The sequence below is a fragment of the Antedon mediterranea genome, chromosome 7 (assembly GCF_964355755.1).
Source record: "Antedon mediterranea chromosome 7, ecAntMedi1.1, whole genome shotgun sequence".
NCBI classification, from domain to species: domain Eukaryota; kingdom Metazoa; phylum Echinodermata; class Crinoidea; order Comatulida; family Antedonidae; genus Antedon; species Antedon mediterranea.
Genome location: NC_092676.1, coordinates 30,463,875 through 30,480,221, shown reverse-complemented (window position 1 = coordinate 30,480,221; position 16,347 = coordinate 30,463,875). Strand labels below are relative to the sequence as shown.

The 16,347-nt window shown below is 31.3% G+C and overlaps 2 protein-coding genes across 2 annotated transcripts; both read right to left on the bottom strand.

Moving 5' to 3' along the window:
* Nucleotides 1-680: 680 nt before the first annotated feature.
* LOC140054718 (mannosyl-oligosaccharide 1,2-alpha-mannosidase IA-like) lies at nucleotides 681-9,271 on the bottom strand. The gene is made up of 10 exons (XM_072099796.1): nucleotides 8,583-9,271; nucleotides 8,035-8,250; nucleotides 6,909-6,989; nucleotides 6,665-6,759; nucleotides 3,810-3,933; nucleotides 3,605-3,698; nucleotides 3,324-3,439; nucleotides 2,992-3,211; nucleotides 2,715-2,887; nucleotides 681-2,457 (listed from the first exon to the last, which is right to left on the bottom strand). The coding sequence occupies exons 1-10, from the start codon at nucleotides 9,249-9,251 to the stop codon at nucleotides 2,245-2,247; spliced, it is 2,001 nt and encodes a 666-aa protein (XP_071955897.1). The 5' UTR covers nucleotides 9,252-9,271; the 3' UTR covers nucleotides 681-2,244.
* A 1,303-nt stretch (nucleotides 9,272-10,574) lies between these two features.
* Nucleotides 10,575-15,981, bottom strand: LOC140055218 (scavenger receptor cysteine-rich domain superfamily protein-like). Its single transcript, XM_072100491.1, has 11 exons — nucleotides 15,006-15,981; nucleotides 14,571-14,912; nucleotides 14,320-14,429; nucleotides 14,012-14,189; nucleotides 13,748-13,916; nucleotides 13,448-13,596; nucleotides 12,783-13,094; nucleotides 12,194-12,496; nucleotides 11,846-12,034; nucleotides 11,167-11,272; nucleotides 10,575-11,062 (listed from the first exon to the last, which is right to left on the bottom strand). The coding sequence occupies exons 1-11, from the start codon at nucleotides 15,070-15,072 to the stop codon at nucleotides 10,807-10,809; spliced, it is 2,181 nt and encodes a 726-aa protein (XP_071956592.1). The 5' UTR covers nucleotides 15,073-15,981; the 3' UTR covers nucleotides 10,575-10,806.
* Between the last annotated feature and the right edge of the window lie 366 nt (nucleotides 15,982-16,347).

The following is a 16,347-nucleotide window of genomic DNA, read 5'->3' as shown; positions in this document are numbered from 1 at the left end:
ATTCTAAATGATCACCTAATAAGAGAAGAATAAAGATTTCATACAATAACATTAGGTGATCATTTTATTCTAAATGATCACCTAATAAGAGAAGAATAAAGATTTCATACAATAACAATAGGTGATCATTTTATTCTAAATGATCACCTAATAAGAGAAGAATAAAGATTTCATACAATAACAATAGGTGATCATTTTATTATAAATGATCACCTAATAAGAGAAGAATAAAGATTTCATACAATAACATTAGGTGATCATTTTATTCTAAATGATCACCTAAAAAGTAAAAAACACTTGAAATGCAATTTCCATTGGATGATTTCTGATACTATATACAGGGATTTTTTATATGATAAATTTTGATGAATCAAATTTTTCAACATACAGTAAGTTGTTGCTATGAAATAATAGCACATACAGTAATAACAATATTAGCAGATAATAGTTAAAAGAAATATTCCGGGTGATTTTTGGAAAAATCCATGTGGACCAGCAGGATTTCTTTTTCAATTGTTTTATGAACACAACTTTAAAAAATAAAGAGATATTAAACAATTATTTTTTAATGATATATTTAACACCAAAAAAAATAAAAGAAAACATTTGACCATAAGTTTTGAAACAATCATAATAAAATACATCAAATTGATAAAAATGCTAATGAACAAAGACTATAATTACAATTACAATTAAGTATGCATAAATTATTATGAGATATTTTGGTCAAATTACAACTAAAAATGTAACTGCGCAGCTAAGTTCAATTTAAAAACATAGCCCTACATTTTCAAAAAAATTTATTTTGTATTTTAAGAAATGGCTGCTTCAGATAAAAGTGGTCATTATAATTAAATGTACGTACATACTCAAAAAAGGGAAAAAAACATGACTTCATCTATCGGGGCATTGTGTGTTAAAACAAATAAATATGAATGGCTATTAACAGTTATATTACTACTAGTACATTATTTAAGATTTATATAGTACAATTGTAATACAAGAAATCAGAACTCATTGTTACAAAAAGTAAAACATTTTACAATATATTGTATATTTACTGTACTATTTATATTTTTACTAAAAGTCCAGACAAAATAAAAGTCCAGACAAAATAAAAGTCCAGACAAAAATGACTATTAACATAATGTTCTCCAATATCTACAACCTAAATCACATTTACTGCATATTTGAAACAATCATTGTAATTGTGAGCATGTTATTATTTAATCAATTCATGCATAATAACAGCACTTTATACAAATACATTAATATTCTCTCACAAATTAACAAATTTAAATAGAACAAACGTCCAGATGTTATATTTAATACTAAAAACACAGATTTTATTTAAATACATTCAACACTTAAATTTATGCAGTAAAAAATGATACATATAAACATAGGAATTGGGTTAAATTTACAACAAGAAAAAGATTACATATTGAGATTAACTAATGAATGAATGAGATTAGTACCCGACATTCTGATTTAATTAAAATGTTTAACTTACCACAAAAATAATATTCAAACAAGAATAAATGTCTATTTAACATTGACTTGCATACATTATATAGGCCATATCAAACATAGACCACATTTTACAAAATAATATTTGAATCACAGGTTGTTTTACACTTAAATACTTTATTAAAGATCATCATCATTAATAAATAAGTTACAACTGTATTTACCAATTCTCAAGTTTTAATATTTAGCATTTTAACTTTAAGTATTCATAATTATTCAGCCTATGTGACTTTCTTTTGTTTAAATCTATCATTTGAACACTAAAAATAGTACCTCAATATATTAAAATACAATAATACAGATAACAAACAAATTAATAATGTCAATATTTACACATATGATTATAGTCATGTATATCAAAAGCATATTGATTGTGATTGGCGCCAAATAACTTTAATGTTATATATATCAAGCTATGAGATGATCAGCACTACAGAAATGGTGACACTTTTCACTCATTTATACAATAATTTATATATTTATTACTATACACATTTTATTTGTCCGTAATTTTTAGTGCTGCATTTTGTATTCATTCAAAAGAGGAATTCCAATAATTTGAAAAAAAATTGATAAAATATCATAAAACTATCCGCTAGGACATAAAGATTCTAGTAAACTATTTATGACTGATTTAACTGTTGTACCCCGCTGTAATAATCATGACTTCTTCACAGGGAGTGTACCAGATCTGGTTGTACCCCACTGTGGTAATCATGACTTCTTCACAGGAAGTGGATGTGCCTCGGTATTTAAAACCCAATCATCTAATGACATAAAATCATTATCACTAAATAATAAATAAAGATACTTAAGTGTTTCCGCTAAGAAAAAGCTTTGTTGCACATCATCGTGGCTAACTTTTGAAGCATAAACATCTCTTATCCCAGAAAATCCATCTGGTACTCTGCAATGTTTATTTATAGCCTGAAAAAAAGAAACAAAACAATATATCCACCAATTAAACACCATTCCTTTTGAAATAATTTATTTTCAATAACAATTCTGTAGAGGAATAACCATATTATATTCATAACAAATTTAAATGAATCATTTTCATCTAGTAATCAAATACAGTCATAGACATTTTCAAATTGTTAAATAAATAAAAAGGCATTTTCAAATTTGTTCTTATATTCTGTAATTTGTTTTATTTGAAATAATAAGTTTTACTGATGATTTACCTCTACTGCTTCCCAGCCCCAGTCTCTATATTTTGTGTCTTTTGTTAACCTCCACATAACAAAATATGATTCTATGACTTCAGGCCTCAAGATGTAATACTTTTCATTTTGGCGCATTGCTACTGCCTCAGATTTACCTTCAAAACGAAATGCTTCTGGTCCTAGCTTTGTAGCTAAACAAACAAATAAATGATGTTATAGTAAAATCGCTTATGATTTTTCACTCAATTCAATTTACATCTGATTGCAATGATAAACATTGTGTTGCAATATATACCTGTTTTATCATAAGCTGTGTGGCAGGTCTTTGTAATTTCTCCTCCTAGCTCCAAATATTTCTCTTGTAAGTTTGGTGAAGCATATTTTGATCCTAGGCCCAGCATACCACCAGAAAAACAGCCAAGGTGGTCCATTTTTTTCTCTATTCGACTTGAACGTAGGTCCCCAATGTAGGTAAGGCCACCTGGAGTTTTCTGTACTAATCTTCTAGAAATTGCCTATTACAAATATGCAATAAAAATAAGTATGTAAAATATATGTGTAAAAACAACAAATAAATAAATTATTTGGATGCTGCTACTAAAAAACAGTAAATAAGATGAAACTTACCTCAACTGCATCATAGTACATTTTCTTAGCAATTTCATCTTTTTGGCCTGACATGATGTAAGATTTTAATAAGTATTCATAAAAACTGTCTCCCAATGCACCAATAGAAACATGATCTATAAAAACAGTAGATATGTTATATAAATTAGATCATGAAGTAAAACTGGAGATTATTTTGCTGAGACCCTAATTGATTTAGTTTCACATGGTCATGGAGGAATTCTTCAATGGTCATCTCAATGATCATACTGTACTTATGTGTATAAATACATTGCACTTACTTTGTCCCCATCGTCCAGTTTTTGGGTTGATGTAATTTGGGTAAAGCCCATCAGGTTTATTCATATTGTTCAATACTTCTCTAACTTTTTGTACCTATTATAAAATAACACATAACTATAGTAAAAATAGAAAGGATGGATGCAATAATAAAGAATAACAAAGACAATACTCTCCATTATTGTGTAAATAAATATGTAATGATACCTTCTGTAAATATTTAGGATCTCCAGTAATTTCAGAGAGATAAGCAAACTCTAAATGCATAGAGCCATACTCAGCAAGAATAGAACTTCCACCAGATGCCCAGCCCCAATTCCGTCCATTACCCCTACAAATATATAAGTGACCATGAATGAATAACACACACTATATACATGACAAGTTGAAACTCTAAAATATGTACACATATATTGTTATAGTCATGGAGATGAATGAATAGAGTATTGATTAAGAATATAAGGCACAACCAACCAACCTCATTATCAAGCTTATTACATACTGCAGTACAGTACTTGCAGAATTAAGTACAGTACTTGCAGAATTAAGTATACATATATAATTAAAACACTAGTGTAGTCTTAAAATCTAACAAAGCCAGATACATAAATATTCAATTTTAATACATTTAGATAATGCTATTTGAATATTGCAGATTATGATTTGCATATTAATTGGTAGAATCAGGAATTAATAACTTTTTGCTTTCAAAGTTATTTTAAATTATACATCGGTAACAAATGTTACCCAAAAGTACCCAGGACATGCTCTGAAATCAATGAACTTTATGAAAGCAGCTGTTAAATTACTGATTATATAATACAAACATGATACCTGACACATGTCCGCTCATGCAATATACTAGATAGTATGTTACTGTACTTATTGACTATTACAATAACCAATTTATTTTTAGGTTACAAAAGCATTTACAGAAGAGCAATTACCAATAAAAATTATGAATTCTTGTATAAAAAAAACAATATTTTAAATGCATTTGTTGTGTAATAAATTAGTTATTAAAGGAAAACATATGTTGTTAATAAAACAAGTTGTATTGAAGTTTAATATTGTTAAAAAAAAAAATAGAAAATAAAAATGTTAAATAATGTAGGGCGAGACTAGAATGAGACTAGCATCTGTAATACATAATGCGATAATGTAACTAGTGATTCTTTCTACATATTAAACATACATGTAAAATATTTATGATGATTTATCATTAAAATGTAATTATTCATTAACTTTGATCATTGTTGAACAGAAACAAATTATTGTTTATTATTATTATCAGTCATATTAGTAGAAATAATTTACAAATGAAAGCAAATGTTAGTATATATATATATAGCTAATCAATATTACTTGATGGAAATTGCAAATTATACTCTTCACAAACCTAATAAACAACATAGTACATTACTAAGCTTTAAAGATACCCGTCGTCAACATATGCATCAGTGACTTGGCTATGGGCCACTGGGGATTTCATTATTCTTATATACACCATTAAATATTAAAATACATACTCAGGATTATTTTAAAATATTCTCTAATAAATTTATACTATGACTTGATGTATTTGCTACTATAGAATATATTTTATACTATGACTTGATGTATTTGCTACTATAGAATATATTTTATACTATGACTTGATGTATTTGCTACTATAGAATATATTTTATACTATGACTTGATGTATTTGCTACTATAGAATATATTTTACTATGAAATATTAAAACAGTTTAATATTTATAGTTTGAAGTTTTTCACATACAAATATTTGATCAATCTATTCATGTACATTTCCCAAGTTATCATCTTTAACGTAAAAAATCTTGTTGATGACTGGAATATTATATATTCTACTGTATAATAGTTGTTAGATAGTACTTTATAGCCATAGGTCATAGGTCATTCTCTAATGAATGTAATAGTTGTTAGATAGTACTTTATAGCCATAGGTCGTTCTCTAATGAATGTTTTTTTAAATAATTGATTGGCAAATTATCCTACTGTGAAATTTAATATGATATGTTGACTGACATAATTCTATCAGAAATGTCTAATGAGGGTGCATTCCAAGACTGTTTGTATTTTATTTCATACAGTACCACACAAACATTAGTACCTGTATTTAAATAGTTGCTTAATTAACAAAAAGAAATACGATTTTATATTTTCAAATAAATTTAAAGTCTTTAATTTAAGATAATACTTTTAAAAGTACTGTAGACATAAAGCTGAAATTTAAAAGTGAAGTGAAGTGTATAATTAAATGCATTTAGTTGGTGACAATGCTAAAACTACTGTTATTATATAATGGGAATTAAATATGTTTTAAAGCTGTACATTGGTGATCAACCAATCATTATTATGTACTTAATTAAACCCAAGAGAAAACGCTAGTCACTGTTTAAACTGTTATTACATACTAAATGCCAATAAACATACACTCAAATACTTAGTTGTTCATAAGGTGAGAAAAACTCAAGTGTTCAAATATATAGACAATAAGTATAACATTTTCATTTTCAAAACATGATTTATTAATTAATAGCAATACTATTGATTTAATTTTTAAGATGGAAATATCACCCCCACAAGTTTGACCTTCAATAATATCTAGTCTACAAATCCAGTCTGTAGGTTAGGTAGACGGGTTCAGGTAAACAGACAAAAACAAAATCAATATAGGAAGTGTTACCATTTCCTTATTTCATGATTGTCCTCAAAGCCTAGCCCATGGTGATTGAATAGAAATTTGATCTCATTCTGTAGTCTGTAGTGTGTAAATACAATGTTAAATAACTTTACTATTAAATACAGAATTGTTTACAACCTAGTGTTTGAGGATTCAGTATATGGCACAGAACATAAGAAGAAAGTTATAATTATTTATAGTATTTGACAACAACAAACATAATATAAAGCTTGGTTTCCATTTGGATGCAATGCAACAAGCAAGTAATGTGACCAATCATAACACAGGAATAATCTAAATCGTTGTATTGCGTCCAATTGAAAACCAAGCTTAAAGAAAATTACTGATTACGTACGTTTTTGAGTTGACAAGACCATAAGGAATACCTGTTGGTGTATTGAATGCTGGCAAAAGCCTATCTGCTATCTCTACAGCTTTTGTTTTGAAAACCTAAACATTAGCAAACAAATTCTTGTTAAACAACATTGAAAATAAATAGGAACTTGAATCAATTGGTCATATAAACCTGGTAGATTGGTATGACTCCAATAAATGGTTTGGGTTAAATACTGATAAATAAAATAAATATACATATTCACCTCATCTCCAGTGAGAGCAAATGTTGACAATAGTCCACCAACAAACCGTATATTCACCTCAAAAACTGATATATCACTTGGCTAAAAAGTAAACAACAAAATGCTTAAATTTGTTTAATGTTATGATAAAACATAATACAGCATTTTCCAAATGTTGTATGTTATAATATTATCTGAATGATATTGATGTTTCATAAGATATAGTTATTTATCAATACAAAGCTGTACATGATTTAATAAATAAAAACAAAGTTAATTATCCTAATTTTCTTATGTTGTGTTCTGATTGTAAACTCAATTACATGTGTAACCTAAATTACTCTTGGGATTACAGTAATCAGGCGAACCATTTGGATGACAACAATTAAAACTCAACAAAATTTACCAGCAAGGTCAAGTTTCATGCATCTTTTTACCAACATACATTATGGTCAACTTGCCCCTTATCTTGTGGTTTAAGGGGTAGGTTTTTTAAATAGCTGTTTTAGCTCAAATTTTATACCCAAGGGAAGCCACACACGACCATTACATGTGTAAATTCTAAAGTGTTGACAAGTCCAGTGTGAGTATTTAAGCACAATGATACATGGATGAGGTGTTTGAATGAGCCAATAATACGTATAACATTTTTTAAATTACGTCAATAAGCGAGTCAGCGAAATATTTCTTGTTTAACTATATACCCCTTAATGGGAAACTCTTTTGGCGCATTTTTCCTCTTCTACAGTAAGTCGTAAATTTAAACTTTAGCCTTTGTCCATTTTTAATGCATCTGACAATAGGGGTATATTTCTCTGCTTGTTGCAATTGCATTTGATCTTATTTTATATTTATGATTATTTTTTTATATCTTCTAGGGTGCGATATGTTTCCAACCCCTGGGCCGCTAGCACCATCAAACTTATGTTAACTATCAACTTTTACTTATACTGTAGTTCTGCCTTTTTTAATTTAAAAACTTAAAATGAAAGGAAATCATTTTTTATTTCAAAATCATAAATATAATCATTCATCAGGTCAATTCTTAAATAATTTAATTGTTTTATCACAATACTTTACAGGAAACAATTGATAATCCATGACTTATTTTTTTACTATACTGTATCATTTTCTTGCTACAACTTACAGGATTGAAAGTGAAGCTGTGGGCAACCCAATTACGAGCCTTCTGGTAGTTGTCTTGCAAACCCATAATATATAATGTATCAATACCATCAATAATAGTGGCACCCATTGCTGATCGTCCAAAAATACTTGCTGAATGACCAGTGTGCGATATGGGTTTAAGCTCATTTGCACCCCAAGCATATTTCACATATCCGTCCCATGCTCTCACCATCATCTGGAAAAAAAACATTTTAACTTTTATAACACTTGATGCTTTATTGTTTAAAAAAATGTATGTACATTCATTTGTTGATAGTCTTCTTAAGCTTTCGCTTTTGTGACCATCAATTCTTCTTATTGTTTGTTGTTGGGCTCTCTATGGTTGTAGTCTCTTTCTAGTTGTGTTTTAAACTCATTATGTAAAAATATATTTTAGTAATTACAAATTAAATTAACATAAACTGAAAAATAACTAGGCCACAGGAAAAATGATACATGGCATGTCATTACACAGACAATCAGTATTAAATATTTATATGAATAAGTAAAAAACAAGTTAAAGCTTACCTCCCGAACAGTGTCTCTTTTTTCTTTTATATCTGCGTCATCAGGTTCACCGTCTTTTTGAGTAAAATATTTGTCCCTTTTTTCTGCTGCCATCTTCATTTCTATTTCTTTTCTTTTTTCTTCTGCTTTCTCTTCTAGGGCTTTCATTTGTTCCTTATCTTTTTCAACTAAAAACAATTCTTTTTTAATATCTTCAGGATGTTCATGTTTATTGCCGTTGTTATCTTCAACAGCAGCTGGTTTATTGACCTCATCAACAGAATGTTTATTATTTTCTATATTTACTGCTTGTCTTGCTTTATCTAATGCTTTTTCTTGTTCCATTTGATACGCTAATCTATCTTGATCTTCTTTTATATGGATATCTTCTAGACCATTAATGCGATGATGTACGTTTCCACCCAGGCCTCCCTCTACAGCTACTTCTTCTAATTTCGGTGGTGGTAGCAGCAGATCACCAGAAACTCCTGATATTGACATTGACACTCGGTCCCTCATAAGTTCTGGCATTAGAAAGAAGGCACTATAACATAAACTAGCAAATACCAAAAAAATTAAACATACTATATATTTCTCTCTAGTTCGAAGTGTTTGACGACCAGAAACAACAGGAATACCATTAACATAACGCTGATTTAAAGGTAGAATCGGTCCTCTCGAAGCTGCCATGTTGGAACTTTTACATTCGACTAGCGATTTGTTTGTTTGTGTCGATGTGTGACACCACTACTCGTCATAAATTATAAGAATAACTCAAACTATAGAGGGCAATATCTATTCGATGGAACCAGAGCCATAAAGAGTTACGACATTGAAAATTAGAAGCCATTTTTGTGTCAAAGAATTCGCACGCTGAGGGCGCGCGCGTCTCTTTTGTATAGCGTTTTCCAAAAGTTCATGCACTATTTTTAGATTTTGTTGTCTATGAAATAACGCTTAGATTCCGATTTTAATTTAGTATTGATTTGTTAAAATATATATATATTTTTTATAATAACAAAAAAATAAATGCTAGGGCCTACATGGAAGTTAGGATACATCAAAGAATGAACCAATACAAAAAACACACAAATTCACCTCTCTTTTTATGCAGTATGGGCTTTCTGTTTGTTTGTTACACAAACTGCGCCGCCAACGTTATTACCATTCAGAGACTCGTTCATCATTTCATTTGTAATAATTTGCCTTTATTATTTAAATATTGTTCATACCCTTTTCAGTATATTAAAAAATATATCCACGACACTTTATTATTTTATTTAGTCATCAAAGCATGCATTATGAATTGAAAATATTACATAATTGTTATTAATAGGACGTAGTTATGGGATGTTTTGTTCCAAAATCAATCAATCGAACGTTATAATGTACTAGCGCACGCGCGCGCAATATTCTTTGGCGCAAGTACTTCTGTACGCTGTGCACATCGATATTTCATCGTAAAATGTGCAATTACATTTTTTTTAATATAAGAAAAAGTTGAAAGTATTTTGTTGCTCCTATACTTTACATGCATTAATGGAGACAAGTTTGACACAATTTGATCTGCATATCACGTGACTATAATCCAATGTCGTAACTCTTTATGTATATGGCTCTGGATGGAACTTTTTACAAAATATTTTGTGAGAATTGAGTCTGAAAGTGTTTTATATGTTTGTTTGGGGATTTATAAAAGTAAATCAACCAAATCACACATATCAAAATTAAGTAAGGTTTTCTTACGCGGAAATACAGAAGGTTGAGACCGACATGATTCAGGTTAAATCCATGGAATTGACAGTTTAGATACTTAAAAAGTTGATAAAATAAAAATATATCGACTATTGATTGACTATTGGATATCAACTCCTTTTTGCATTTTTTTTTTCACATTTATCATTGATATGTGATAGGTCACATCAAATGCTAAAACGTTTCAACTATCCAACATCAAACAAGTATATGTAAAATTTAAAAGAAATTCATGTACAAAAAGCTTCCAGTTATAAATTTATTTTATATACATATGAACAGGAAAATAATGAATAATAATTATAATGTAACGGCGCATAGGCCACGCTAATAATTTAATGGTCTCTCGTGTTGGTCCAGCATGAAGAAATAAGTTAGTATTAGGGGGTTAGCTTAACTTATTTTCCATGGTAACACGCATCATATCCACTGATTTTGTGTAACCCCTATACACCTCCCACGACTAAGGCGCCGTGTTGCTAATTAATACTTAAAATACAAATGTACAAAAAGATGTTGTTCCACCCTCATCACCAGATCCATACGTAGCGTTAGGAATTTCATAACCGGCAGAGTCTGTATCACCAGACGTGTCAACGCCCAGCATTCCTTGATAGTAAATTAACGGTCGAGGTCCGATAGATTCGTATGTACCCCCTGAACGTCCATCGTACATATTGGAGGATTTTAAGTCAACTGCTTTATTATGATTGCGTGGATGGCCACCTAAACAGGTTTTGTTGTTTCTGTAAAATAATTGAAAACAATTTAATGAGTAAACCAAAATAATTAAATTTAAGTGAAAAAACCTTTACAATATAGGACTATAATAAACGTAAATAATACTTGCTTGTGTTTTATAACTCGAATCCAAAACGCAACAACAACAAGCAGGATGAGAACAATCACAGTACATGGTGCTGCTATTGTCACTATGTTCGATGGGTCATTCGCACCTTATACATGAAATAAAGAAGAATGTTTATAGTATAAGGATGAGAACAATCACAGTACATGGTGCTGCTATTGTCACTATGTTCGATGGGTCATTCGCACCTTATACATGAAATAAAAAAGAATGTTTATAGTATAAGGATGAAAACAATCACAGTACATACTGCTGCTATTGTCACTATGTTCGATGGGCTATTCTCACTTTATAGTTACATGAAATAAAGAAGAATTTCTGAAAAGTTAATTTTTGCCTGTAGATATCCATCATAATGTTTGTATATTACAAACACGATGAAACAACAGTACTATTGAAGTACGTATTATGTAATATCACAAAACAGAGATTAATTTGTTAATTAAGAAACGCATTTAATTTTTGCCTGTAGATAACCATCATAATGTTTGTATATTACAAACACGATGAAACAACTATTGAAGTACGTATTATGTAATATCACAAAAAAAAATTAATTTGTTAATTAAGAAACGCATTCATTTTAACCTATTGGTGAAAAATGAAGAGGTGAGCATACGACCATGTTATTAAGATATCATAATAATCGAGTTACCTTTACCATTTGCTAATGGTGAACAAAATGGGATATCTTGATTCCACTTGCATCCATGAAGGCAAGTTATTTCTGGAGATCCCACAAGTACAAACTTAGCTTCACAGCGCAGTCGAATGCTATCACCAGGTTTAAATGTTTTTCTTTCAGACTCAATAATAATATGATTTATTGTATATAAGTCTGGACAGGAATCTATTTTTAAAAAAGGTATAGACGTAATCACATAAATTCCCATCATCCAGGTTTGTGTTTCTTATTTTTGGAGGGGTGTAGAATGGAAATCTATTTTTTTTATTGCGTAACACATTGACATTTTCAATAAGGCATTAGGCACAAACAAGGTTTTCTCACCAACACAAACTGAATCGGCCTCAAAATGGAAATCATAACACGGTTCATTCCCCGTAGTATAATTGCAGTCTCGTAATGCATGTTCGTCACCGTTGCAAGTGACTGTGGTCCAATGCATACGGTCAGTACCACGATGTTCCCCAATACCCGATCGCAGAGCCGAGCAATGACCGAGCTGACGACACACTACTTTAGCTTCTATGATGGTCCATCCAATCCCGCAGATACTTCCCCATTTTCCGTCTACCAATACCTCAACTCGACCCTCATTTGCACTATTAGTACTACTCTGTAGTCTAACATCTATAACATATTGAACGATCAATGTTAATAATATATCTATATATACATTGTATACCCTTTTTTAAAGCAATCCAACGATACTAAAGGTTTGTGCTTCCTTGAGTTGAGAACGTCTCGACGTTTGGTTGTAGGCCTAACATAAAGAACTAAAACGTCGACAGTTTCTCATCTCTACTTTATGTCTCTTTTTTACTGTCTATTCGCCATGCAATACTGTAATCTATAGATAGAAATTGGTTTGGGTATCAACTTTTAATTATTAATATATAATTAGTAACTGTTTCACCTTGGCAGATAACTCCAGCATGTTGGTTGGTAGTACAAATATCACTGCTGCTTGTATTAATGGATGCTAAATGAGAACATTCTGTAAGGCTGGATTCATCCCCAACACAGTCAACCTTAGAAAGTAACGTTCGGTCAGAACCTCTTCCAAAGTCTCCAATGCCATAGGCTGCGACTTCATAAAGTTGATTACAAACGACATTAGCATTCATTATAGTCCATGTGTCGGCACAGATACTTCCCCACTGTCGTCTAGACACAATCTCTACACGGCCTTCTGGAAAACCAGGTCTACCACCAACCAGACGAGTATCTATATTAAACAGGCATCATCAAACTTTGATTAACTTCACGGAGAAATTGATTATAGGAAACCTTTTAAAACTAAAGTCAAATATTTTGTGTTTAATATGTAATTCTCATCAACAACTTTTATTATGTTATCTTAGATATTTCACTTTTTATTAGATTTATACTATGTACTTTGATACATGATTCACTTCTAAAAGAAATCGAAGCTGAGTTCGACAGACATGTAGTTGCCTTTCTCTCCTTCCTTTTTGTCCATTCACTCTGTAATTATATATTGATGTTTTTATGATTTTTACTTTATTTTCTTATGGATGAATAAAAGAAACTTACTAAAAGATGACGAGATCTACATACCTGTACAAACCATTCCAACATTATGTTGCATTGCACAAGATTCACTGGTTTTGTTTTTTATTGGGCATCGTTCAATGTGTTCTTCATTGCCAATGCAACTGAGACTGTTAAACACAATTCTGCTGTTTATACCCACTTCCCCACAGCATCTGCATTTATTAGAAAACGACTCAATACAAAATAAAACACGTGCCTACAAAATAGCGTGTACTTGATTACAATAGTCAGTAAATCAATGTAATGATGAGCTAACACGTAAGCACATTTCTTATACAGTATATGGTACCCATGCATTAATACCTTAACTGATTTACTGGTTTGAGCGCAAAGTTTCCAAGTTGTCGACACGCAACGGCCGCCGATTTATTGTTCCATACATCACTGCAAACAGAGCCCCAAGAGTCGTCTACCAGTACTTCAAGTCGTCCTTCTAAAGGATTGTCTCCAACCGGTATAATTCGAACAGGTGCTGCAAACAAATTGTATATATATTTCATATTCTATACTTTAAGCACGTACGTACCACGATACTACTAAAGGGCATGTTATATTTTAGATACTTACCAACACTACAATTTACAGAAGCATACAGCAGTGATGGGCACTTTGTGACATCACCACATAGTTCATTACTTAATGACGTTATACAGTCAGTTGTAACAGGTCTTAATGATGACGTCAACTCCGTCTTATTGTAACGATTGAATTCCTCTAAACCCGAGTATCCGAGATCAAAGCATACCTGAAAATAATTAAATTCAGAAACTTGAAGAAGACAATCTGTGACGCTCCGAAATTGTCGAATAATAGAACAATGATTTCGAATTGATGTGAGAGTGAGAGGCAAATGATTTATACTTAAGTAAACCTACTTGATACGCTGATGTTACATTAAAGTAGTCTTGACAGAACGGAGCGGGTTGTGGCAACAACACCTCTACTTGACCAACTGCATCACTTACACCACCACGTAGACGAAGTGCTATATTAATATGATAAAGATGGATCATCAATATAATAAATGTGTGGTCAACAATGCATACTTGTACTTAATACATTTTAAAAGTAAAAGCAGCCTGCCCAATTGGATATTTGTTTTGCTCCTGTACGGCTTACAACTTACTGTTACAGACAAGTGCTGAATCTTCAGAATGTTCACACTTTAAATTTCTTCTTCTAAATTCACAACTACTTAAATTATCTTCGTATCCAATACAAAACACATCTTTAAGATGAATTGGTAAATGTTCTCCCGAAGGATACGCGTTGATCGACTGCACTGATCTTGCAGAGTCAAAACCAAGTTGAACACAAACAATATTTGCATCAAATATATCCCATCCATCGTCACATATTGTCCCCCATTGTCCATCTAAGTACACGTCAACTCGTCCTTCTGATACTATCGACTTATTAGTGCCATCAACCAGGCGGACATCTCCTTCTTTTGGTGGATCTAAAAGATCTAAATAATGTTATGTCATCGGCTGTTTTCCGTATGATCTATAAATGTTGTTTACAACACTACATCAGGGCTTAAAGAAAGATAAAAACTTACCTGCACAGCTAATAAATTTCACAGTAAATAATACAACAAAAACGATATCATTAATTATCATTCTCATTGTTTATTGGTGGTGAAATATGGCGGACGATTTTTTTTTAGTTACACTGTTTGATGATCTAGCAAAGATTTTGGTTATGACTAATATACCATCTTCCGATCTATTGTTGACAATTATACTGATGTGTCAGACAAGTCGGAACCGAAACCGTGTTCCCAATAAAACCGGATATCGATCCTACTTTAATTATGTAGGTCTAACTTATTCACTTTCCTACATTTATTTATTTTGGGCTTTTCATATTTTTCTAGGTATAAGAGAAAATGATTTCGTACCACTGACTCTGTATCGTGGGAAACTAACTCTAACGGACCTGCCCAAATGAAAGATAGGGAAACTATTATATACTGAGAGAGAATTGATAGAAATTTAATCAAAGGATTGTTTGATTGCGTATGTCTAGTATATTAAATAAATGCTTAATATACCAGACATACGCAAGGCCACTATTACGATTATTATTGATTGAGTCGGATCAATACCCCATTACATCATCATCATCATCATCGTCACCCTCATCATCAACATCGTCATCAATACTCTCATCAACAACATCGTCATCAACACCCTCATCATCATCAACATCAACATCGTCATCATCAACATTATCGTCATCAACACCATCATCATGCATCCTCATCACCAACATCATCATCAACACCCTCATCATCATCATCACCATCGTCATCATCAACATCGTCAACATCATCATCAACACCATCATCATCAATCAACATCATAATCAACATCGTCATCAACACCATCATCATACATCGTCATCAACACCATCATCATTATCAACATCATCATCATTATCAACACCATTATCGTCATCAACACCATCATCATCAACAACATTGTCATCAACACCATCATCATCATCGTCATCAACACCATCATCATCATCAACACCATCATCATCGTCATCAACACCATCATCATCGTCATCAACACTATCATCATCATCAACACCATCATCATCATCAACACCATCATCATCGTCATCAACACCATCATCATCATCGTCATCAACACCATCATCATCATCAACACCATCATCATCGTCATCAACACCATCATTATCAACATCATATATCCTATCACCAGCATCATCATCGTTATCATTAACAACATCATCATCACCAACTTCATCATCAAAACCTTCATCGTCATCAACATCATCAACACCATCATGATTATCATCATCACTATCGTCATCATCAACGATCGTCATCGTCAACATCATCCTCAACCAACATCATCATCGTCATCAAC